At 35.0% G+C, this 27,250-nt stretch overlaps 2 protein-coding genes across 2 annotated transcripts; one reads left to right on the top strand and one right to left on the bottom strand.

The window, feature by feature from the left end:
- Positions 1-965: 965 nt before the first annotated feature.
- On the top strand, positions 966-13,435 carry LOC131935060 (protein FAM114A2-like). The gene is made up of 14 exons (XM_059291346.1): positions 966-1,073; positions 2,618-2,690; positions 3,194-3,331; positions 3,456-4,048; positions 4,454-4,538; positions 4,815-4,937; positions 5,168-5,361; positions 9,234-9,537; positions 9,917-10,075; positions 10,286-10,446; positions 10,666-10,805; positions 10,969-11,041; positions 11,207-11,263; positions 11,705-13,435. The coding sequence occupies exons 2-14, from the start codon at positions 2,618-2,620 to the stop codon at positions 11,804-11,806; spliced, it is 2,202 nt and encodes a 733-aa protein (XP_059147329.1). The 5' UTR covers positions 966-1,073; the 3' UTR covers positions 11,807-13,435.
- Positions 13,436-14,155: 720 nt separating this feature from the next.
- LOC131935059 (kinesin-like protein KIF3A) lies at positions 14,156-25,196 on the bottom strand. Its single transcript, XM_059291344.1, has 17 exons — positions 24,948-25,196; positions 22,363-22,464; positions 21,872-22,040; positions 21,638-21,782; positions 21,427-21,511; positions 21,145-21,250; positions 20,146-20,285; positions 19,839-20,036; positions 19,145-19,319; positions 18,929-19,030; positions 17,180-17,336; positions 16,658-16,838; positions 16,243-16,353; positions 15,935-16,060; positions 15,504-15,626; positions 15,058-15,194; positions 14,156-14,856 (listed from the first exon to the last, which is right to left on the bottom strand). The coding sequence occupies exons 1-17, from the start codon at positions 24,951-24,953 to the stop codon at positions 14,817-14,819; spliced, it is 2,103 nt and encodes a 700-aa protein (XP_059147327.1). The 5' UTR covers positions 24,954-25,196; the 3' UTR covers positions 14,156-14,816.
- Positions 25,197-27,250: the final 2,054 nt, after the last annotated feature.

Here is a 27,250-nt window from a genome sequence, read left to right as displayed (position 1 = left end):
TTCTTAAGTTTGATAAATAATTATTTAGGCCTACAGACAATATATTTACAGTACATTATGTGCGGTCAGTATTTTCTAAAAATTATTATTTTCTAAATTATGGTACAGTTACAACGTATTATCTAAAAATGTGATTAAAATATTGAAATAAAAAAGGTAATCAATAACACAACGTCTTAGGTTTATTAAGAAACTGACGATACATTTTTTGCTTTTTAGAAAGTGTTAGAAACTGAATTTTAGCTGTTATTCTGTGTTGAGACTTTTGTCCATATATAGACTAGGGTCCATAAATGACGTCACACTCGTAGGGGGGGGGGGTCCGTAATTTTGTGACAATGTGTGATGAGGGGGAGAGGGGGGTTCAGATGGTGCGACGTCACACTTTTGCATTAATCAAAAAGCAATGTTAGAAAACAAATTTTAGACGTTATTTCGCGCGCTAGAAAACTGTTTTAATAAATTGCAATAGGAATTGATTTAAATACTCTATTTTGACAGAGTTCAGACAAGATTTTGGAAAATATCGATGTTTTAAGATAAAATTCAACTGCAATCGTGAGGGGGGTTGTAGGCCTAGGTGTGACCTCATTTTTTTGGGGGGGGGGGGGGTCTGGCTTTTTATGACTATGTGTGACGGAGAGGAGGTAAAAGTCATAAAAAAAAGCGTGACGGCATTTATGGATGACCCCCAGTACTCTATGTAGACCGAGCTCAGTATAATTTTAGAAAGAAATCGATGTTTTAAGAAACATCTAACTTAATTTTGAAGGGGTGATAAATGTAGGCTGAATTTTGAATCGTGATGGGGAGAGGAAAAAATCTTTTCCGATCTCAGAAAATAATATATTCATTTTAGACGGGTTATTTTCAAAATATTATTATTAGGTTCTTTATTTTTTTTTTTCATGTTTTCTTTTTAACATCACGCTACTTTTTGGGATTGAAGTTAAGTATGTAGTAATCGATAATATGTTACGACGTTTTATTTGTTAGCCATATACTTTTGTTGATAAATTGAGTTGACGTGGTCAACATTCAACAGACTTCTGAGATCTTTATTCTATCAAACTGTAAATTTCATAATTCTAAATACTTTTTTTTAAAAAATTTGGATGCTTATTGATTAAATTATATCTAATTATCTTGGTTTAATAATGGTTTGAATTATTTTTTATTAATTAGTAGCTCATTTTGAGTCATTACTTAGCCTACCTAAAAGTTGTTTTTGTTAATGTTTGGGCTTGGTTTCCAAAAAAATCTGAACAGTGAATCTGAGTAAAATTTTAACAAGTAAAAATTAGGCCTAAAATAATTTATTTTGCTAATTAATCTATCATTTTGGTAGTACAGTAAAATTGTCTGAAGCTAGAGATCTAGTAATATTAAATGTAATAGGCCTATTAATATAATATAATAATATTGTTTTGAGTTTATATTTAACTATTTAACTTTATTAGGCCTAATATTTATATTTAACTCGCCAGTTGGTTGAATCCGCTGCATGGGTTCGTTCTGCTAGGGCTAGGGATACAAAGTACAAAGGGTCAACTCAAAATATCATCTCGATATTTAAATATTGCATTTGGTTTTATTATTTAAATTTAATTATCTATAAACTTGACACAAATCTCTATATATAATTCTCTTATTCGATACCCTAGAAAACACCAAGCTGTAAGCGAGCCTTGCAGTCCCCTCTCTTCCTCTCTAGGCACCCCCACATGGTCTGGTGAGCTGTGGTTCACGCTAAATGTTTACAATCATAGAGCCGGGTTTAGTGACAGCTATTAGGGGCAGATAATTTAGTTTGAAACTATTTTAAACTTAGAGGAGGTAACTAAGATGAGGCTGCTTTCACGGGGGGGGGGGGGGGGGGGGGGGGGTTGGTGGAAAAGAGAGTGGGGCAAATATTTTCAGTGGCAGCATTGGTACTGTCGAATTCACAAATTATGAATTACTGAAAAGTAGAAAATAAAACAACTAAATATGATATGCTGCGGGTCGGCTCGTATATTATATTTGACACATAGGCCATAATATATCATATATATTGAATAGGCCGCTATAGGCTATTGCAATATACTTTTATTTAAAGCCATGGTCTGTGGATATTATTCTTTAGGATAAAGTTTTTTGAGTTCTTATAAAAATAGCATTGATCTCCTATTCTACTTGACTATCAAAATGAAATAAGCATTTAATAACAGTTGACTAAATAAAGTAGTCGAAATTGCCGGCCTATGATGTATTGAGCAAAGGGCAGTTCAAAAGCAATATCATGTGCATTTATTTATACATCGTGGTAGCTAAATACCTTAACTGTCACCTATAATGAGGCACACACTTTTAAATTAATCACACTGAAAGCATTTGCTCATCTGCCACCAATGTTGACTTGACCAAGAAGCATAGCAATGTATTTAGTCCCATAATTTAAACACAAATCACCTTAGATTTTAAAATCTATCAATCATGAGTCTCATTTCATCAAGTAGCCTACAATATTTAATACTGCAAGGAAATGTTTTAAGACCATGAATTTACATGTTTAGCCTGTTTACACACATACAAATATCAGTTAAATTAGATTAAAATTTAAAATCCTTATTTCAAGATGTCTGAATCTGAAGAGGATGCATCATTTGCAAGTGCAGATGAAGGAGAGGAGGGGAAGCATAAAGCAACAGGTGTGGTATTTTTAAAAAATTGCTAGTTAAGTTTATTTTAGTTGTTTCACAACAATAGAATATATGCAATTATTTTTATATAATTGAATAACGGAAAATGCAGACTTAAATATATTGAAGAGATACAGGCTAGGGTATTTTATTTTAGACCAGGGTGCCATCTCCACGCATTACCGCGTGGTTAGAAGAAAGTCCAAAGATAGCCTGGGGCAAATCGAAACCTACAGGGGCGTCGCCGGACGCGCCTGATTCAGTTCAGTGAATGACTATAATGCCTTATTGTATCCATAGTCTATCACACTGTTTAAAACTAACGTAGGCGCTATCGCTGTATGTTTATACTGGTTTTAATAACTCTTTTGTCTGATTCCTGTTAATAGACAAACTATGATCTTGTAACTAACAAAAATTACTAATCACTTACAAGTTTAACAAAAGTATTTTAAACTTATATCTTGACTGCTAGTAGGTCTTATGTTTTCTTGTGTTTACCATATTTGAAGTGACTAAACCAAAGGAGGGTGTTGGGACAGTGAGTCAAGGAGACACAAAAACAAAAGCACAGACCAATGTATCAGCAAAAAGTGGCCCAGAGAAGCAGAAGCAACAAAAGCAACAGCAGCAACGAAATAAGAAAAAAAGTAACTAGAGATTTCTGCCTGTTCTTTGTTAGTTTTTGATAATTATAAAATAATACAGTTGATAATTTTGGAGGCCTATATAAATATATATTTGATATGAAAATCTAAAATATTATTCCTTAAGGCAATAAACTAAATCAACCAACAAATAAAGAAAAAGTCACAGAAAAGCCAGTGAGTCCGTCGTCATCTGCTTCTTCCACTGAGCTTGAAGCCAGTACATCTGCAGCATCACAAGATGACAAAACTTCTGAGAAAATATCACCTGCAAGCAAAGTTGAATCAAAAGAAAACAAGAGCATTGAACCCTCCAATATTCCTCCTACACAGATTGAGGTACCATCTAAGCAAGCACAAAGTGATGCACCATCTAAACAAGCACAAAGTGATGCGCCATCTAAACAAGCACAAATTGATACACCATCTAAACAAGCACAAATTGATACACCATCTAAGCAAGCACAAAGTGATGTGCCATCTAAGCAAGCACAAAGTGATGTGCTATCAAAACAAGCACAAAGTGATGTGCTATCAAAACAGACTCAGAAAGAAACTGGAAGTACAAAGCAACCGAGCATAGATAGAAACTCAGAGACTACTGAGAAAGATGGTACAGGAAGCACCAAGACGCCTGACTGTGAAGATATTCCGAGGGTCAAAGATCACACACCACAGCAAGAAGAAGTACTTAAGAAACTTGGAGAGTCTGCTGAGAAAGTAAGAAATACAACTGGTTAAATGTTGATTTCTTGTTGAAAACTTGTAGGGGGGTGGAAGCAGGCGTTGTAACTGAAATAGCAATATTAACAGAGAGTGATATTTCAACGCCAAGGGTAGACAAAGGTACAGAAAATAGTCCAAGTTGGTGTCTGACTGCTTGTCTTTACTTGGACTATTTTCTGTACCTTTGTCTACCCTTGGCGTTGAAATATCACTCTCTGTTAATATTGCTATTGTTGAAAACTTGAGTAAAGTTTTTTCTGTAATTACCTTAATTAATGTCTTGCATTAACTAATGTTAAAATTTAGGACACAAATTTATCGTAAGATCACTTTAGATTGTTGCCTTGACTGCTGTTAAAAGTTGGGAACTTGATTTTATTTCATAATTTCATCATCGAGGGCTCTGGCTGGGGTTGGGGCAGCTGGGGCTCCTCACTTATCTCAGCAGCCACAAGCTCTGTGCAAGTTTTCACCCATCAAGTTGGTGAGTACAAAATGTCTTGAGTATATTTCACCTTGTTCTGTCATTTAGATCTGACATGGATATTCATCTGTTTTTATACTACGAGGATGTTGGCAAAAAAAGCTTATGTTGTGATTGTAAAGACTGTGTTGACACACAGCTCTAGTTTATACTGATGGTTAAATTTGTACCATTCTCAGGCGATGGTTTCTCAACGATCATAGACACAGTGGAGTCCTCACTTGGTATCCCTGACCCTCTAGTTTATACTGATGGTTAAATTTGTACCATTCTCAGGAGATGGTTTCTCAACGATCATAGACACAGTGGAGTCCTCACTTGGTATCCCTGACCCTGAAGAGATGGCGAGGGCCCAGGGTGTGACAGAACCAACTCCAACAACAGAGGAGGCTCCCTCTGGTAGGTTAACCCTGTACAGAATGACAAAATCAACCTCTTTTGTTTTTGTTGAAGTAAAGATATTAATGAGTACAAATATTGATATATTGCAGGCATACTACGCTTATTGAGATAGTTAATTTCCAGCTTATTGCGATAGTTAATTTCCAATTTTATATTTGAAAATTTGAATTTGTAGTAAAAAAAATATCTATCACCATGCTTACTTGTGACATGTATCCACCACCCAGCTGTCACATCTCAACCAGAGGAATTAAAAATTGAGCATGAGGTTAAGGCTGAGAAAACTCTAGAAGGTTCTGGACAAGGAGATGAACTTGGTGAACTGGGAGAGAAAAATAAAAGGGAAGAAGAGAAGAAAGCCAAAGACAGTTGGTTCTCTAGTTGGGGAGTCTCTGATCTGGCCAAGAAGGTGACAGACACGGTAGGTCTTTGTCCAGTGTGATAGATCATTGTCAAGCCTGGTAGGTCATGTCAAAGCTTTAGGCTTGAATGTAAAGGATTTATGTTTAATGTAGCGTTTACGTAGTCTATAGTGTTACGACCCGACCTACCTAGATCTTTCGATTTAGGAGGGGAGGTAGACAAAAACACACGTTAAATTTAACGAACACCTTTTTAATAACAACGTAAGTTTAATCTTCACAACAGAGATACAATATATTGAAAAGTAACCGTCATCAAAATACAACACAAAAATCCTACCACCTATTCTAAACTATACTATCTACAACTACACGTCCTAACTGGTGAGCTGCCGTACCCTGACTGTCTCTAACGTCTTTGTCTGTCCCCCAACCAAGCCTAACCTAATTTGGAGGGCGCCATAGTTCTGTCGTACCTAATTAAAAGGTCAGACCCTAATGATAACTTCCTAGGTTTTACGTCCAGTCTGCCCGCCATACTGTCTCCCCCAACGGTCACAGGTTAATATGGCTGTCATCCTTAATAGCAATCTAACTCTAACACGTGCGTCGTCCCCTATACCTGCATCCTACGTCCCCACAGTCGTAACACCTCCCCCCTTCAAGAAATTAATTCGCCCCTGGGAGAATTAATTGAATTCAGGCTACTAATCTACAGTGCCCAAAACAATAATCAAATAAATTACAGAATATTAGGAACATATTTCGGACTACCACACTCTAAACATCATCGTGAAGGCTGAAAGAAGAGTAAGAATTTAGTCAATACAATGACATCAAATATCGACATAGGTATGGTTTTCATGACAAAGATATATAGCATCGAGCACATGAAAAAAACTTTTTTTTAAAAAAATAATAATACAAAAATAATAATCACCAAAAGCCGGGATAGAACACAGTGGAGCGTTAGGGGAAACCTGATTAGGTTCACCGACACGTTGGCAAACTTCATATGTCTTACAATCCTCCGTCACTTTCTGCGGAGACTCTCGTTTCTTAACTTCCGCCCGAATTAACACACATGAAGAGTACTGGTTGTTGGTGTTACCGCTGGTGGACTGGGTGAACGGGTGTTCACCATAAAAACAATCTGGAAACACCTTGTGTCCCGCAAGATCATTCCCCAGGAGTAATCCAATCCCTGGCAGGGGTAAGTGCGGCCTCACTCCAACAACGACATCACCTGTAACTAGACCCGAGTCTAGCCGTATGGTGTGGAGAGGGGCGCTCACTTGGTTTGACTCGATGCCCTGTAAGATAGTGTTGTCACCAGTAAACGAATTACCAGGTAGAGGTAAGATTCCCTCCTGTAGCAAGGTCAAGGAGGAACCGGTGTCGCGTAGAATTTTTATGGGTCGTCGAGTCGATGCATCTCCGGGTATCGACACATATCCGTCGAAAATAAATGGCTGGAACTTCTGCAATGTTTCGGCTGATATTGCGTCACGGCTGGCGATACCATCACCGACCACACCAACATGAGCATTCACAGTGTGGTGAATGGCCTTAGGGGCAGGCTCGACACTTATCATTTCTTGAGTGTATTCTGGGATTGGGATGCAAACCTCAGAATTGTGTAGATCTACCGGCTGGCTAATTTGTTCAATGCAGCCATAACCTCGGGTGATATCTAGATCACGATCCAGGTGACCCCTCGATTGTTGGAGACAAGATATTGGGTACACCCTATTGTCCTTCACACGCTTACTGCAATGTCTAGCCAAGTGCCCTTTTGCTTGGCAGTAGTAGCAGATAATATCAACTGGACGCGATGCAGCTTTGACTGGCTGCTGCACTGAAGATTGGCCTGGGAAGTTGCCTGCTCTACCCAGGGCTGGTCTATGAGAACCTTTCTGTATTGGTGTCTCATAATAGTCCTTGTGGTTCAGCGTGTAGTTATCAGCCATCTCGGCCGCCTGACGAGTCGACTTGACCCCGTTGTCTTGCAGCTGAACTCGTAGTCTACCTGGAAGGCAGTTTTTGAACTCTTCGAGCAGGAATAAGGAGCAAACGTCTTCAAAGGTAGTTACATTTTCAGCAGTCAACCACCTGTAAAGAAGCTTTTCTTTGTTGTAGAGGAACTCAACGTGAGTTTCTTCTGGAGCTTTCTTTAGGCTCCTAAACTGGCTTCTGTAAGCTTCTGGTGTCAGTTCGTAAGCCCTCAGTATAGCTTCTTTAACAAGCTGGTAGTTGGTCTGAATGTCAGGGCTAAGGGATGTAAAAACATCCGCAGCTTTTCCAGTTAACACAGGACTAAGTAGTGTAGTATATTTGTCTAAGGGCCAATCATAACTCCTACCTGCGAACTCGAATGATTTGAAAAACCTAACTAAATCCTCTTCACTAAACTTCGGAACACTAGACTGTAAGGAAGTGAGTTTTATAGGAGGAGATGTAGAGGAGAAAGATCACAGCTCTAATTCCCTAAGCCTAATTTCCTTTTCGGAAGCTATCTTTTCCCTCTCTACTGCTAACCTTTTATCTTCCATTTTCTCTTTACTCTCTATCTCAAGTTCCTTTAATTTAACAACTTCAGAGGTAGGATCACTCTGTACAATGGTGTCCAGACACTCCTCTTCTAACAACCCAAGGTTCACTAGCTCTACCACAATCTCATCACGCACTACCCTATTTTTAGATGAAGCTTTAAAAGATATATTTAACTTGCGCGCGATGGCCACTAGTTCTACGCGTTTACAACAATCTAACACCTCCAATGTTGGACGCTCTAAAAAATTCATTATATCCATTGTTAAAGTTAAACGGTGGTGGTTAACTCAAACCAAAACAAAACGGCTTATACTCACAACTGCAAGTACAACTAAAACACTAAAAGTAGGGCTATCACCTTTGACACTTCAAACAGGTAGACACCAGCTATACTGGGCCAACCAAACTAAATATCCAGCTACACTGGACCACAAACAATTTACTCACGTATACTGGGCATTGACCCTCCAGCTATACTGAGCAAATCATAAAACTCCAGTTCCACTGGATCACATAAGAACATTCGAGTACACTGGGCATTAATCCCTCCAGCTATACCGAATCAGCAAAAAAAAAGAACAGCCTCTAATGAATAAATCAGTGTCAACACAAAGGTGATAAGCTCGCTACTTACTCAATGTTTGGAAAACTCTCCTGATTCCGTGAACAACTTTACTGTCACTATTTCTAAAACTTTAAACTAAAACACAAGCTCGTGAGCCCCCAACTGAAAATGGCATCAAAAGAAACTATTCAACTCCGGCCTCGTTGTCTGTCCAATCCCGGGACGCTAGCCGCCAATTGTTACGACCCGACCTACCTAGATCTTTCGATTTAGGAGGGGAGGTAGACAAAAACACACGTTAAATTTAACGAACACCTTTTTAATAACAACGTAAGTTTAATCTTCACAACAGAGATAAAATATATTGAAAAGTAACCGTCATCAAAATACAACACAAAAATCCTACCACCTATTCTAAACTATACTATCTACAACTACACGTCCTAACTGGTGAGCTGCCGTACCCTGACTGTCTCTAACGTCTTTGTCTGTCCCCCAACCAAGCCTAACCTAATTTGGAGGGCGCCATAGTTCTATCGTACCTAATTAAAAGGTCAGACCCTACGATAACTTCCTAGGTTTTACGTCCAGTCTGCCCGCCATACTGTCTCCCCCAACGGTCACAGGTTAATATGGCTGTCATCCTTAATAGCAATCTAACTCTAACACGTGCGTCGTCCCCTATACCTGCATCCTACGTCCCCACAGTCGTAACAATAGTATATATGTATATCTACTTAACAACTGGAGATAAATTGTGAAAACAAAATAGCTTTACATTTTTTTAAAAATAGCCTGATATTTTACTTTCAGGGAAAATCTATTGCATCTAAAGGCCAAACTTTAATGGCTGAAGGTTTTGATGCAGTTGAGAACCTTGCAGCTGGGGGGATTGATGTTCTAGAAACCATTGGGAAGAAAACTTACAACACAATTTCTGAGCATGACCCTGCTTTTCGTAAAACTCGAGATTTCCTAACCCCCAAGGGAAACAAACCAAACCTTTCCAGTGTACTAAGGGAGGCAAGAGACCAGGCTGAGTATGAAGTAACACAGGCCAAAGAAAATGAAGAAGCTAGGAAGGCCCACTTTGGAACATTGTTTGATGATTTTCAAGGTTGGTTTTTGTATCTTTCATTGGCATTTCCAAAGTTTCTATTGGAACATGATTTTTGTTACATAAAATTGTGTGTTTACTGTCTGTCTGGTGTATGGTCATTGCTGGCTCAAGTTATGCTCATTAGCTGCGGACTAGAACAATGCTAATGATCAAGTATTTCTCTCACCCATGTTACCTGCTGCTAGACACATGGGTTTCTGCCAGGCTTTTGCTTCCTTTTCCTCTGGTTTTGGACATGGGAGAGGTGGGGGTAGCTTAGTCTGGGACAAACTTCTGTCCTGATCCCTAGTTACCTTCAGGTTAGATCACCCCATCCCTTATGTATGTTTACCATATGTTACAATTTAAAATAATGTTTTAATCTAATAAATTCCAGGGATCTCCCACCTAGAAGCATTAGAGATGTTGTCCAACCAAAGTGAGAAGAAGGTGCACACACTCCTTAAATCACTGTCTAAAGAAGATCTGGCCACCATCAAGCCTCTGCTCATCAACATCAAAGAAACATTTGAAGTGGATGAAGAAAATGAATCAGGTAGTTGGCTAAGGAGAAAATTTTTTCTAGCTGGAACTAAATAATTAGACTACTTTAAAGTTGTTTAATATTGATATTTTGTCTGATCACAGAGCACATCTGATCCAAAAGCCTCATTCATTATTTAATGTTGATATTTAGTCTGATCAGAGAACACAACCTATCAAGATTTCTCAAAAGTTGTTTAATATTGATAATTTGTCTGATCAGAGAACACATCTGATCAAGACTTCTCAACTCTACTTCACCAATGCCTGTCTGAACTGGAGCTGGGGACTGCGCCAGATAAGCTGAACAAAGTTCACAGCATGGTCAAACAGTGGATACAAGACTTTGACACTCACGAGACCCATGAGGGGGATAATTTAAAGGTCATTTAGCTTGTACCTGTGGATTGTAATTAGACCAACTCATTTTAATTAGTTATTTTTTTTGCTTTTGGATTCCATGTTAAAAAGATTAAGACTTGAGTACAACTAATCCACCAGTACACATTTTGTACTTGAAAACACATTAATACTTCTGCTAGTGATAAAATCATTACAAAAAAAAAAACAATGATCTAAATTTCACTTTTTTTTATTTTTCAGGAATTGCATCAGAAAAGTATTCAGGCTCTGGCTGAACTGACAGCTAAAGGTGTAGAGCAGTTTCACAAAGCTGGAGAGCTCGTCTTGCTGGAGAAGGATAAAGATAAAGATTGTTTAGAGAGAGCAAAAAGCTTGGCCAGGTTAGTCTTAAAATGTTATATCTGCGAGAAATTAACACAGAAAATAACAAATTTATTTTTGTGTTAGTCATTAATTAGAATAGATATTTAAAGTTCAGTGTATTTACTTCAAATCGTGTTTTATTCTATATGTCATAGTTTAATTTCTAATTATTGTTCTTAGGTTAACAAGTGTACTGTGTCATGAAATTGGAAACTTGGCAGCAAAATTTGTTGCATGTTTAAATAAACTTGCAGTAAGTCAAAAACGCATTTATTTTAACCCACATTTAAAATAATGAATTATTATTCCATAATATACAACTTTATTAAGACTTATTTTTCCTCAGGATAATATTGTATTTTTTCATATTATATGATTTCATAATATTGTATATTATATATTAATATTCTTTCCTCAGGATAAACAAGAAAAAGGTGATGATGTGACACCTTTAGTGACCAATGTTTATCTTGAGGTGAGGGGTCCAATAATTATCTGTTTGTTATAGAAACTACTACGACTACTAGGCCCACATTATGCTTTAATTATTGAATTTTTAATGACAATTTTTTTAAAGAATATTAAATGCTGTCTTTGTCAACATTATTTTTTCTGAAATACATTTTGCCAGTGAATGATCATCTTAACATTAACATGATATTCTGAAGAATTGAACTTTAAGCCTATGGACCTACCTCAAAGCAACAATGTTTAAATTTTTAAAAATATTATTTAAGAGGAAAAAAAAGTTACTTGCACATTATCATACATTTAATTCTTAATGTTGATGTATTTCAGGCTACAAGGACCTACCTCAAAGCAACAATGTTTAAATTTTTAAAAATATTATTTAAGAGGAAAAAAAAGTTACTTGCACATTATCATACATTTAATTCTTAATGTTGATGTATTTCAGGCTACAAACAGCAGCACATACATTCAAGATGCTTTCATGTTGCTGTTACCTGTCCTCCAACATGCAGCTATTGAGCACATGATCATGTCTAAACACTCATGACCTTTGTGACCTCACATCAGGGGAAGACTATCCTGTCCATGTAAATAGTTGTAAATCAGAGTGATGCAATACTACCAATTGTTATTTGATGGAATTGTGTGATTGGGAGATTTTATACACAACATACAGTGTCATCTTTTTATTCAAGGTGATAGCATTGCTGGTTATTGTTGGATTGTTGCTGATATTTTATTGATCTGTTGGAAGGGGAATTTCTACTATAACGCTAAAAAATGATCTGCTACTTAAGTATTTTTCACTTCTCTCCAAGTTCTGATCAGCACAAGTGTTATTTTAACCTTCCAGCATAATTAAAGTTCATTATATTTGTCTGGATTATCAGTCACACTATCTACTTGAGGAAATAGTTGTATTAATTGGTAAGTTTTTTTGTAACAGTATAATTCTAAAAAAAAAAAGTAATAATTCTTCGACTTAATTTTTTCTGTCTACTTTAAGTTGAGTCTACTTTGTGCTATATTCACAACATAATAAATGCAGATTGGGGCTACTTAAAGTTGAAATGTTTATATTCAATGTCCAATGATATATTTTTTCTTTTGTTTGTTACCTCTACTAAAAAAAAAACAAGTACTGACAGATCTGGGCTAAAAATGTAATACATAATGATAGAGTGGCATAGTCAAGCAGCAGGGCAAGTGACTGCTAAGCTGAAGATCCCAAACTCTAGTCTGTGGGACATATATGAGTCCACCCAGCTCTGATGGGTACCTGACTCACGTTATGGAAAGAAAAAGTAATGGTATAGAAACAGGTTGACTTTACTTTATTTGCTCCATCGACCCCAGGTTTATAAGGGTAACTCACTGTATGTTTATGAGACATATTGTTTTTCAAGTTAAAAAACTTCTGAATTTCTATACTGTTGGGGTGTATATAGATGTACATTGTTTTATTTAAAAACAGGGGTGTATTAGTTTTACTTTATACCATTGTCATTTAAAGTGAAATGTACACAATTTAAGTTAGTTTTATTGATACAATTTTTGTATTTGACTTGTATTGAAACAACCACATGTCTAACCTATGACCCCTGAAGATTTATCACTTGTAAAGATGCATTATCTCCCATTTATGAATATTTATTACAAATGTTTTAGTCATTTATTCATAAAGATATAACCTAGGTAAAAAGAAAATAACCTTACTTTCCCAAATTACCCTCATTTATACTGCAATCTTGTCATGTGACATTCACTGAACTGTAAACCTTTTAATATTCGCTATTTTCTAGCTTATTGTTTGTATATAAAGTGGAGATAAAAATGATTGGAATATTAACAATAGAAACAGGTATATCTCTAGCTAGAGAATGTAAATTTAGAACACAATTGTTCAGTCACTGAATTATTTATACAATTTTCAAAAAGCACTCCTGCAACAGCTGACTTAGTTTATCAACACTGCACAAAGCTCCACTTCTGATTGGTTGTTAGCTTTGTATTTATTAACATAATTTGTTGTGGGTGCAGACTTAAGGTCCTCTACATGATTTCTACCTACTTTGTGTTCTAATTTTCTGTCATGATTTTAAAATAGAGCTGTGATTTGTACTTGACACTTTTAGTGCACTGTATGTCAATGAATTTCAAATAAACATTGTAGAGTTCCAAATTTGCCTGTTGTTTATGAACATATTTATTTTTCTGAGGCTTCTTAAATACTTAGAAAAAGGATGGTCATGTCTGAAATGTATGTTATTGCTACATGTATGTGTAAATCTCACTTTTTTTGTGCCAACTGAACTCTAAAAATTCCTGTCCTTTCTAGTCTTTAAAATTGGTATTAAATAAATGTACTACCGATACCAAAGACAGTGATGAAAGAAACAATCAAGAAGCTACATCAAATGCAAAAGAACTCAAAATGGTAGTATTAAAATTTTTTTTAATAAAAAATAAATTTTATATTACAAAATCAAGTAAACATCAAATATTTATCAAGTGCATGTTGTATGTAAAACTAAAAAATTAACAAATACATATTTTAACCATCTCTAAATGAAATATTTTCTACACAATTTAGGCATGACTCACAGCTGATGGTTAGAAAAGAATTTAATTGACCACTCAGCTTTCTTCAAAAACTAGTTAAAAATAACCTAGAAATTGTCGTAACATTTGAACTATGATTTTCAGAAATATTTACCCACATAAAGCACTCACATATAGTATAAATCCCATTATGGTTCTCTTTATTTGAGGAACCAGAAGAGACAAGCAATTTTTATGGACGGAATGAAACTTAAGAGAATCAATTGACAGCAATAAGGACAAAACTTTTTGTGCCAGCCACTATATCAAGTTTCTAAAATTTGTAAGAAGAAAAGACAAAAAATAAAACCTAGATTAATGAGTTAAAATAAAATCATGACTTGGGACAGCTAGTTTAAAATAAGTTGGAATGAGTCCTCATAGCTAGACATAAAAACATCTGACAATGGACACCACTAAACTCTACTGAAATGTACATAATGCCACTGAAACAAAAACAAACAACCTAGAAATAAAATGAAAACAGACTTCAGTAACAGTTTGTCAAAATGTTTAACCGCTTTCTTTCAATATTAATATTAGAAAAGACTAGTCCAATTAGGCATCTTATTTAGAGTTGGCTTTAATAGGTGGTTGGAGTAACTATTTTGTTTAAAAAAATTAAGCTTAAGTGTAAAGAAATGCAGATAAATTATATCACAGATGGTGAGACTATGCTTTAGGAGTCGGATCTTGTTTTCATTCTTTTTAAACATCCAAACTGACAATGAACCCAGGTATGAACCCAAGTCAGCTTTGGGTGTCAGATCTTGTTCTCATTCTTTTAAACATCAAAACTCACAATGACCCTAGGTCCTGATACCTGAACTATGTCATGTGTTTGTGTGGTGTTAATAAAAGGTCAAGAATAAAGCTAGAGACTGCATCCTTCCCTCTAGACAATCCCACAGCAGCAGAGACTTGAAGGTGAGCAGTGTGACAGAACCAACCAGCAGTCAATTCAACAGAGAATTTATACTTGAGTCCTTGCGCTTCCTAACACAAAATAAAAAATAACATAATTTTTGTAGCAAAACAGTGATTTTACTGTAGACAGGGAAGTATTTTATAGTCTCATTTTATGATATGGTTTCTAAAAATAAAGTAGTAAAATAGTTTTCTGAACATTTTAAAGCAAAATTAGCTTAAGATAAAGAAAGTCAATGAAAAGAATGATGGAGCTGTCAAGCAACCTACTTTCTGGAACTTTTAGGTCTGTTGGCAGTCTTTGGTCTACTGGACTTTGATCCTTTGCTAGTCTTGGCTTTCAACGCGTCTGTTTCTCCTTCTCTGGTGTAGGCTAGGTATACGTGGGACAGGTCAATCTCAGGGCTCTGTAAGGGATTGGAGGTTTGAACATGAAGGATAAAGAGATTGTGATGTGTGTGGGATTGGAGGTTTGAATATGAAGGATAAAGAAATTGTGATGTGTGTGGGATTGGAGGTTTGAACATGAAGGATAGAGAGATTGTAATCTCAGGGCTCTATGTGGGATGTAGCTCTCTAGAAAAGTGACAGAGTATTCTAAGTGAGGAAAGATCTAGCACAACTAGAGCTACAGCTACAACCACCATCAAAATTAACCTCATAAAAATGTACTCAAGTGGAGGTGACACTGAAGTCATGTAAATAAAACATCTCACTTTTTCTTTCTCTTTGTCAGGTTGGGGTGTCTGTTTCCTCATGTTGTTCCCTGTGTAGGCCACACATCTAAGCTGCCACTCCCCAATGTCATCATTCCAATGTACATGTCTCTCTATCATGTCCTTCAAATTAGTGGAAATTTTTATTATTCCTTATGGATACACTTTATAATGAAAAAGGTTATTTAGCTACTAAACATAAGGGAAATCATAAAATAATATTGTTAAATAAAGACAAAATTTGAAAAAACTGCAATTAAATCGGTTCAAATGATATGTTTTATATTTTAATTAAAAAAAAAAATCAGCTGATAAGTCTAAATTCATGTTTAAAGTAAAACAAATATTTAAATTATTCAAATTTCTTTGAAAAACTGTAAAAATTGATGAAAGCATTTTATAAATATTTGTACATATATTTTTTAAACTACCTGAAATTCAGGAGGAATAAAGCTGTCTATAACTGTCATCTGTAGTTTGAGGTCTCGGCTGAGTTGCCTGACATTCTCCAGCAGTCCCTCCATCTCCCTCTGGTGTTCCTGCTGCATGTCAGCAATCTGGGACCACAAAGGTCAAAAGTCATGGGTCAGTTCAATGTGTCCAGAAGGTCAAAGGTTTTAAGTCATGGGTCAGTTCAATGTGTCCAGAACTAGAGCTTTGTACAACTTTCTATAATCCATAACATGGCACAGAATATTTAAATTTTTAATTAGGATTAGGGATGTCAATGGTACATTACCTCTGATTTAGCTTGCATCAGCATTGTCCAAACTCGTTTAAGTTTTTTAGTTTTTCCCGTGACTTCTTCTTGTAAACTTGAATATTTTTCCTCAATGTCCAATCTCTCTTGCTGTGGAGGGGATTCATTCATTAAACACAGCACTAAGCAAAAAACATCTAACATTTGACTAACAGAATATCAACTTTTTCAACATGGTCATTTCATAATTGTACAAGTCATTTTTGTTTTAACAAAAACTATAAACTAACTAAATAACAAAATGTTTCAGTTAAGACAAATTAAAAATATTTTTTTCTGACTGGCTAAGGATAGTAATACTAAAAAGAATGTGTAAACTATCCCAAAATCCACAAAAATGACTAAGATATGGCTGATAATTTGACCAAACGGATGTTAACTAATGTTGACCCACTTCTTTCTCCTCCAGTGCTCTCTTTAGCTCCTCCTCTTTTTCTTTACGAGCTTCTAACTCTCTGGCACTTTCTTCTAACAACCTTTCCTGCTCCTCTGCCTTCTCAAGAAGATTCTCTCCTCCCACAATAATTTTCTTCTCAATCACTGATAATTTTTGCTTCAATTGTTCTTGCTCATCTCTTAAAGAAACATACAAAAGCAATGTAATCAATAGTAATGACACATCGTCTTTCTTAATTTAAATTCAAAGAAATCAATTACATTTTCAATTATACTTATTTTACCAGATTATTTTGATATTACAAGCATCTAGCTATGTGTTCCATAATTGATTAAAATGAATTTAATTCTTCAAGATATAAATTATATAAACCAAAGTCAGGATATTAATAAAATAACAAATAGGAAACAAAAACAGAAAAATAATAATAATAGGAATGCAGAATACCTATGCAACATAAAACTAAGAAAATATTTCACATTAAAATAAAAAAAACCCCGTGAAGTTTGGAAAACCCACTGATATTTTTTCAGCTCTGATTCTTTCTTCTCCAGGTCTGTTTTGACTTTGTTCCTTTCTTCCTCTGCCATGTCCTTCTTGGACTCCAGGAGTCGTCTGTCTTCTTCAATTTTTGACTGAATCTCTGCCATTTTCTCCTTGGATATGTGGCGTTTAGCTGATGGGGAATAGTTAACTCTTGTAGATGAGGGAACAAAAGGGAGAGACTCAAACTAAACAATAGAAAATTTATACTTATATTTTCTAGACTTTGTAAATTTTAATATACTTTGTGTAATATTACAATAAAAAAAAATTACTGAAACAAATTAGATAAATATATGCATGATATGCTTGATGTATTTGAAGAAACAATTAACTTTTATAATTGAATACTCAATGATTTATTTAAACAACTTGTCATCGTGATATTTGAGCCTGTTGTTATCAAGTGCAATAAAAAACCAACCAACAGAATAAAACCAAAGGAAAAAAATAATCTGCAAAATGGGGTGATGCAAACATTAAATAATGTGTCATAACTTTAGCAAGCTCAATAACTCAACAGGTATACAATGTGTCATAACTTTAGCAAGCTCAATAACTCAACAGGTATACAGCATCCAGCAAACACACTTGGGAAAATGTATACACATCTAAAAGGTTAATCAGTTTTCTCCTGATTGGTAGGAGGACCATTTCTAATAAATGAGAACTAAAACAAACAAAAATAAAACATTACAAAAAGTAATGCATTTATAGATCATTTTCACAAAATCTAAAATAAAGTCACGGTGAACAAATTAAAGTGTTGTTATATAAGTGACTGATCTAACATGTTTGTAATATGCAGGACCATGCTCCTATGTGATGTGTCTAAACTTTTAACAATATCCAACTCCCACTACTGTCTTCTTGTAGCTAAAAAATAAATTTCACTAATTTGATAATCTTACAGGTGAGCATGAGCAACACACTCATGAATGGAATCAAAACATGTTTTGTGTGTCTTAGAGGCCAGAATAAGCTCAAACCTAAAAACATTTTCACTGCCATAATAACAATCAAATGATTAAAATATAAACAAAAGATTTTCTTCAATTTATGACAACAGAAGCAGCATATCTATAGTTAGACCAAGCAACATTCAGTCTTACCCACATCAACTGTTTGTTTAAGGTTTAGAAAGCAGAGTGCAATGTATTTCATTCATCTATTTAATATTAAAAGTCTACAGTTGCAATGTCAGTATGTCATGTTCAACATTTGATGAAAAATAAACTTGCCATCTATTTGCCAAATGGGTGAATTATTCATTAATAAAACAATTGGACTATTAAAATGAACTTGCAATCAATTCAAACAGAATTTTTCTTACTTCAAACATCTCAAAAAACAAACTTCTAAATAAAAAATAAATTAAAAGACACTTACCATCTATTTGTTGGTGTTTAAAAAAGATTTAGGAATAAAATAATGAAAGAGATAAATGTTATATTAAGTAGTACCAGCAGTAAAAAAAATTATTTTAAAAACTTTTCTAGTTCAGTTGAGCTAGAGCAAAGAAAGAAATAAGTCATCATTGAAAATTGGCCTCCAGCTTCTCATTTGCCACAAGCAGAGAAAGTAGCTTTAAAGAATAAGTGTTGTATAGGCAACCAAACCTATGTCAAGCCACGGCTGCAGTCTGTAGTTCCACCCTTTCATGCTTTAGAAAGATTTTATTCTCCGTCAACTACCAGTGAGAAACGTTAGCATCACTTAGCTCACCTTTTCTTTTCTTTTTGACCATCCTCTTCTGTCCATTTTCATCAATGATCTCTTCTTCAGATCCTGATTCATCTTCACTTCCCTCCTCCTCAGATCCACCACCTGGTCACACAATTTGTTCATAGTTACAACATTGAACTAGTCAAACAACACTATCTTAAATTACAGTTAGATGTCCATTAAGAGAACACTGTTACAAGTACTTCAGTAAGTTACCATCTTCAAGCTGTTTCCTCAGCTCCTCTATCTCTTTCTGGAACTGTCTGAGCAGTGCATCTTTGGGATCTTCATTGATCTTAGCCTTGTTCTTGATGTTCTTGGCCCTGTTGGCGTACCTCAGTGTACTTATAGACTCATCATAGTTGTAGTCTGCAGGCCCAACATTTGCCACCTGGGAATAAATAGTCACAAAAACATAAATAAACAGAAATATTTAGTAGAACTTTAGAAATAACTCACAACATTATTATACTACTGTGTGCATTAACGAATCTGGTACAATCTACTTGCACTGAGTGCATACATTCACAGCAGCAATGTGAGTTCACACAAGTCAAATTAAAATAACTAACAGGTTAATAGTTTATTCAGAGTCTAAGGGATTACACTCCTGTAGGACTGAATGATTCTAAAACATAAACTAATGTATACAGTATGAATAGTCAACTGTAGCTTTATTACATGTTCAGTTTTTTAAAGTCCCTTTTTTATAGATTTCATATTTTTACTTGCCTTTGAAATTTAAGTTTCCTCTTTTTTTTTTGTTTAGTAAAAATTTTTGACACATAAAACAATGAGTAAACAAATATTTGAGTATTAAAAAGATGAGTTTTGACATATAATTACCATAACAGTTTTAGAAACACCAAATATTTGAATATAAAAAAGATGAGTTCTGACGTATAATTACCATAACAGTTTTAGAATTCCCCCCCAGGGAGTCCTGCAGCAGACGGGTGAGCTTAGAGTTCCTGTAGGGGATGTGTGTGCTCTTGCCATCCACCAGGGCTGAGATCACATTACCCAGGGTGGACAGGGACAGGTTGATCTTGGTGGCTTCCTTTAACCTTTGACCTGTGGCTCCAGTTTTGGCCTGGCGTTCTGACCCCTAGTGTGAAATAAAATGAGAAATACGACTTCATATTTGACCAGTTGCAATCATTCATAATATATTTGAAGAGAACTAATAGCATCACTGTGTGGGAGGGAGGACTTACAGCCAAGTCCACCAAATGTAGCTTTCCCACCCTGACATGCTGCTCCCCATCTGGTCCCTTCTCACTGCACTCAATGGTCACAGTAAAGATGGCGTGAGATCTTGAGCTGTGCATGTTCATGTTGGTGGCGCCCACGGATCCTATAACACAAACTCTCACATTTTACATACAGCCAAACACAAACTCTCACATTTACATACAGCCAAACAAACTCTCACATTTTACATACAGCCAAACACAAACACTCACATTTTACATACAGCCAAACACAAACTCTCACATTTCACATACAGCCAAACACAAACTCTCACATTTACATACAGCCAAACAAACTCTCACATTTTACATACAGCCAAACACAAACACTCACATTTTACATACAGCCAAACAAACTCTCACATTTTACATACAGCCAAACACAAACTCTCACATTTACATACAGCCAAACAAACTCTCACATTTACATACAGCCAAACAAACTCTCACATTTTACATACAGCCAAACACAAACACTCACATTTTACATACAGCCAAACACAAACTCTCACATTTACATACAGCCAAACACAAACACTCACATTTTACATACAGCCAAACAAACTCTCACATTTTACATACAGCCAAACACAAACTCTCACATTTACATACAGCCAAACACAAACACTCACATTTTACATACAGCCAAACACAAACTCTCACATTTTACATACAGCCAAACACAAACTCTCACATTCTACATACAGCCAAACACAAACTCTCACATTTTACATACAGCCAAACACAAACTCTCACATTTTACATACAGCCACTACAGCCTAACTAGACTAAACAAAACTATAATTGTACATTAGAGTTTACTGGATAAATTAGAGTATACTTTAGAAATTAGAATTAACAGGATAAATTAGTTTACTGTATAAATTAGAGTTTACTGTATAAATTAGAGTTTACTGTATAAATTAGAGTTTGTTGTATAAATTAGAGTTTACTGTGGCATACTATTTTTATTTCCAAGTGTCATGATTCGGTCCATGTCATCAGCGTTGTTCACAACAAAAGCTGACAAGTCTTTAACATACACACCAACATCAGGCCGCTCTTTTACCTACAGAAATTTAAAAATTCTAGAAATTAGGTACAAATGTAAATAATTAACGCTCTTTTACCTACAGAAATTTAAAAATTCTAGAAATTAGGTACAAATGTAAATAATTAAAACCAATTAGTTAATTTTACAAATGCAAACCACAATTAGAATTAAAATTAGTTATGGTTGGTTACCTCCAGTCTCTGAGTCTCATCTTTTCCTAACAAATCACGAACTTCTTCATTGTAAATCTCAAGGTAGGACACACGCACTAAGAACCTAAACAGTAATTAATACTTTAGAAAACAACAGGTAACTCGTTCAATTCATTACAGTTAATGTACACAAATAATAAATACATTACAAAAAATTTGTTTTACTACATAAAGTGTAAAGCCAAGCTACCTGGTATCCCCCTCTGCCTTGGCAATGTGGCCAAATATGTGAGCAAAAGAATTTGGGATGATACCTCTCTTCTCTGGTATAGCTCTAAGACCTTCCATAGTGTAGGTCTTTCCTGTGCCAGTTTGTCCATAGGCAAAAATTGTTCCTGTAAAAAAAAAAATTGGAGAATTATAAATTCCTTTAAAACATTCAGGTCACCGAACTCAGGAATGACTTAAACTCCACACAACAAACCATTGTATCCCTCCAGCACGCAGTCCACCACCGGTCTCGCCACTTTGTTGTAGACATCCAGCTGCTTACAGTCAGGCCCAAACACAATGTCAAAGGTGAAGGTTTTTGGAGGCTCTGCCTGTGAAGCCTGAGGATTCTTTACAGTCACTGAACCTCTCATTTCATCAATCTTTAAAAAAAAAATACATTATTAACAGCAGCATACATGTGGCTTTGGACTGGATGTGAAGGGACATGTGTTCAACTCAGAAGATTGTGTTTATTGAGCTTTGTTAACCTTTTAGGTAGGCCTATCTATTATTTTTTATATTTATACTAACATTGTTATCTATTTATCTTAGTAAGTAAATTGTGTTGACATAAATTGCAATGTTGTCATGTATGCATGACCCCTAAACTCACATAGGAGAAATCTATATAAATATAAGTGTATATATATATATATACCTTAGTAAATATTATATCTATATACTATTCAGGTAAATACTTACCACTACAACTATGTTGCAGTTAGTTTCTTTTTCTTTATCATTAAGAGGTCTTGATCTTACTATAACTCTTACATTTTCCACATCTTTCATACTTTTATTTTCCTTAAAAAGTTTTTAAAAATTAGATATAATAAATCATTTCTAAAAATTACAAAATCAGGATTAAAAAAATAGAAACAACTTTAAAACAATACAATAGATTCACAAGGCAAAAGTCTAGCTAAGACTGTTATTTTAAAGAAAATCAATACATTAATTACTAAGTGTCAGTGTGGTTGGGTCGGTAAAGCTCACGGTTGCTAACCCAAAAACTCATGAGTTCAAACCCCCTGGTAGATGAGTAAACCATCTAGAAAAGAAAACTAAAAAATCAAACAACTGATGCTAACACAGCATCACTGGGCATATGGCCTTCCAGGAAAAGGTCACCAGCCGCTAGAGTTTCTAGATGAACTTTAAGGGTCATGGCTTTGTGACCAAGGTGAAGGACCTAGATGGAGGCATCTGGCTGTGGTCAGACAAAGTGAGGGGTGGGCACTGCCATGCAACACTTAGCCCCCTCCTTAAGGGTTAAGGGATTATTTATTTATATTAAAAAAAATATTATTAATACTACTAATATAATAATCACAACTAATCAATACAGTTTAATAATATTTGATGGTGTGTAGGTAGTTACACAACAAGACTAAAGTACTATAGTATTTAGTTAACTAAGAAGTCAGGGCTGCTATCTCAGTATCTGACTGCTAATTTCTAGATTCTAGATCTAGACCCGAGACCGGTAAAACTCCATTTTAGCATATTTTATTCTCCGCTTGTCGTTTACCTCCAGTTGAGCGTATTTTATTATAATAACCGAAACACACCAAAACATTAGGAAAACACAATTTATTTATTTGTATTGTATTGTTGTTTTCACAAATGAATAAAAAGGAATATTTAAAAAATACGACTTATTTATTTGTATTATATTTTTTTAAAGGCATTTGTCTCATGGTGAAACTGATACACTATTAATTATTCTGTATGATATTTTTGTATTTATGCTATAAATGTACAAACTCTGTTTTTTAATACTGAAAAAAAATATTTTACTATAGAGTTGTATGTTATTTAAATTCATAGTAAATCTACCATCTTTCCCAATATTTTGATATAGATCTATGTATCAAGTATGATTTTTTGTATGAGTAAATTTCTGACTTTAAAAAAAAATAATGATGTGGGGTTGTCCATAAATGACGCCACACTCGTAGGGGAGAGGGGGGTCCACAATTTTGTGACGGTAAGTGACGGAGGGGAGGGGGGCAGAGGCGTAGCGACCCTTCCCGGGGACATTCTTTTCGATTTGCACCCCCCTCAAACTTTTGATTTGCACCCCCCTCAACCTTTCAATTTATTTTTCCAACCCATTTTGGCGCCCCCTAAGGTCGGCGCCCGGGGACATGTCGTCGTCCCCCCCCCTGCCACGCTATTGGAGGGGGTAGGTAAAAATCGTTTTTAAAAAGCGTGACGTCATTTATGGATGATCCCTGTAATAAATTTGTAAATTTGTATTATTTAGCTGTTCGTTTTACTATTTAAATTCATGCATTACGATTGCATTTTTTTTTTACAATATTAGTTAAATTAGTCTATTACTGTACAGCCTTAGAAATGCGAAATAACTTATGAAATTTAGTGTCTAACACTATTTTTTAAAATGGCAATGTGAGTTGTCACACTTTCTCTAACACCCCAAGCCATCCCTCACCAAATTCCACCACCCCCCGCCCCACTTTCGGCAGCTTTTTAGGGGTCATCCATAAATGACGTCACGCTTTTTTGACGATTTTTTCCTCCCCCTCCCCTCCGTCACACGTCGTCAAACAAAACCCAGACACCCCCCCCCCCCTAAAATAACGTCACACCTCAGCCTCTGTCAAAATAGAGTATTTTAATCAACTCCTATTACAATTTATTAAAAGTTTTCTAAAACGCGAAATAACGTCTACAATTTGCTTTCTAACATTGCTTTTTTATAATGCAAAAGTGTGACATCGCACCATCTGAACCCCCCTCCCCCTCATCAAACACCATCACAAAATTACGGACCCCCCTCCCCCCTTACAGTGTGACGTAATTTATGGACGACCCCTTATACTTTTAATACTTTTATTCTGTTAGTTGAAATTGGAACACTTATTTGTACAAAGTGTGCATCTCTATTTTTGCAACCAACAAACAAAGCATTTCAGTCAGTCTCTTTGTTGTTTTTATTCATTTGTTAAAACAAAAATACAAAACAAATAAATATTAAATAAGTCGTGTTTTTTGAATATTCATTTTTATTCATTTATGAAAAACAACAATACAATACAAATATTAAATTTTTTAAATTCGTGTTTTCCTAATGTTTTGGTGTGTTTCGGTTATTATAATAAAATACGCTCAACTGGAGGTAAACAAGCAACGGAGAATAAAATACGCTAAATGGAGTTTTACCCCCGAGACCCGAGACCGTCGTAGACTCGTAGCCTAGGCTAGGTCGCCTAATAAAATAAATTATAAATCTAGGCCTAATATAATAAATATCTACTTACTGGCATTTTCGTTGACTTTATTATCAAATACACAAACTATTAAAAATTAAGAAAAAAGGTTTGACTTTATTTTTTCGTGGTCTAAAATATAAAACAAATTCCAGCTTCTTTCATTTTTTTTTCTATTTTGGTAGTTAACATAAATATGTTGAAAAGCGCAGCCGCATTTTTCACATCCGTATCCTGAAGCCTAGTCCAGAGGCTAAAATTTAAGTAAAATCTGATTATACGAAACAAAACATCTTTATGCTTTATTGCCTATCTTTGTTTTAAATAAAAACATTAATTTTACGTTTGTTTTTCTTATTGCTAACAAAAATCCTGCCAAAATACATTTATCTTAGCACCGATGTTTCAACAGTTGTCTGTTGAAAGTCAAAGAGTTATTTTTTTTCTATTTTAGAGGTCGTCCATGTCCATAAGTAATAATATTATAAGTATTAACTTTATTAAGTAAGCCTCGGACAACCTACGTACGCTTTTTTGTCGATTAACTCCTCCTCACGTCGTGAATAAAAATCAGATACCTCTTAATGATAACATACAAAGATTAAAAAAATAACTTCCAAAAACATTAAAGTTCATGCGGACCTATTGGTTCCACTTTTAAATTTATTTTTAAAATTGCTGAGTTCTGTCGTAGTCTGATCCTTACAATTTCAATAAAATGCATTAGGTTATTGCAAGCTTTATCGTACTTTTTAAAAAGTGCTTCTCTAAAAAATTACATAGATCAACAGCCTTCATACCATAGTCATTATTTTTTCATTAATAAAATTGTTTAAAACGTTCAAAAGATGTTTAAATGCTAGCTATCATCAAATCTAGAACTGGTAAGGGAAGCTATTCATTTCTCTTTAACAATGTTCTTATTTAATTATAGCCCCCCTTTAATTTTTTAAGGCGGTATGAAAATAAATAAAATTTTGTAGGCCTAGACTAGAGATTAGACACTTGATTTCTACACTTGATTTTCTGTTTCTTAGCAGAGGCGCGTAATATAATCTAGTCTAGACTTAAGCATTAATAAGTAATAATAACCCAATAGAAAATCTATTATAATTATCGTCTAGACTAGACTGAGACTCTAGACTAGACTCTCTAGTCTAAGTGACTCTACTAAGTCTAATTCTAGTCTAATCTTAATAATCTCAGTCTGCTAGGCTGAGTCTAAGTCTAGGACTCTACTCTCAGCTGTAGTCTAGTATACTAGTAACTTTAGTACTTTACTAATAAAGTAAGTAGTAGTAGTAAGTCTCGAGTCCCAAGCCTAAAGTCACACTAAAGTGATACTGATAGTAAAGTGACACTAAAGTCTGTCCAGTACTAGAATCTAGATTCTTCTAGAACTTTTAGTTTTTACTTTTTAGAGTTGTTCTAGATCTAGATCTAGAATAATCTAGATTCTAGCTAAATTTTAAAAAAAAATGATTTTAAACAAAGCTGATGAACTCTATTCTATACTACTCTAATAACCTATATAAAAAATATAGTATACAGTATAGTCTCTAGATTTATTAACTACCTTTCAATAAAAATCCAAGTAGAATGCATTTTGGTTTTCCCGACTAGAAGTGATATAATTTAAGCAACCCAGCACCAGTGAATTTTATGTAGATCTATATAATACTATATAATTATCATCTTTTCCTGTTCGTGTTTAAGACACATGGGGCAGATAAAGTTCATCTGTTTTAATGACCTTGGCATACAAGGGGATACTGTGATCAGCACTATGCCCAGCCGCGTTTTGTTTCCCTAACGAGAGTTAGTTACCCATCAGAACTTGGTGGAATCATGGACGTTCTACTGATTTGAACCCACCCAGATTTGAACTCGAGACTTCCAGGTTAGCAGTCTAGCTCTACCGCTACGCCATGGCATCCTAGGTAATGATAGTCCTAATAAAATGGGCGTCGCGATAGTAATGAGAGAAGACGCCTTGAGTATTGGGTGTTAGGGCAAGTGATGGGAGATAGATCTAGATACTTCCAAAACAACAACCCTCTAATACCCATCTGACCTTGTTTTTAGTACTTGAGTTGATTATCTTGTCTTTTTCTATCTACTAGTGTTAGAATTTTAACACTTATTATGAGTAAAGACGTTAACATGGCATACACAAAAGATCTTAAGACAATATAAGATATAAGATATAAGATGTGTTAGTTCCCTCCTAGGATTAGATGGGACTAAAACAGTTTTCAAACAAATAAAACTAGGATCATCCACACAGAACTTTCAGCAGTAAATAAGTACACTCTAAGTGTTTAAAAAAAATTCTTAATGTGTTTCAGATATTA

The sequence above is a fragment of the Physella acuta genome, unplaced genomic scaffold (genome assembly GCF_028476545.2).
Source record: "Physella acuta isolate Inbredline_101_S28 unplaced genomic scaffold, ASM2847654v3 ptg000131l, whole genome shotgun sequence".
Classification (NCBI taxonomy): domain Eukaryota; kingdom Metazoa; phylum Mollusca; class Gastropoda; family Physidae; genus Physella; species Physella acuta.
Note: the sequence above shows the minus strand (reverse complement) of the source record. Positions and strands in the feature narration are given on the sequence as shown.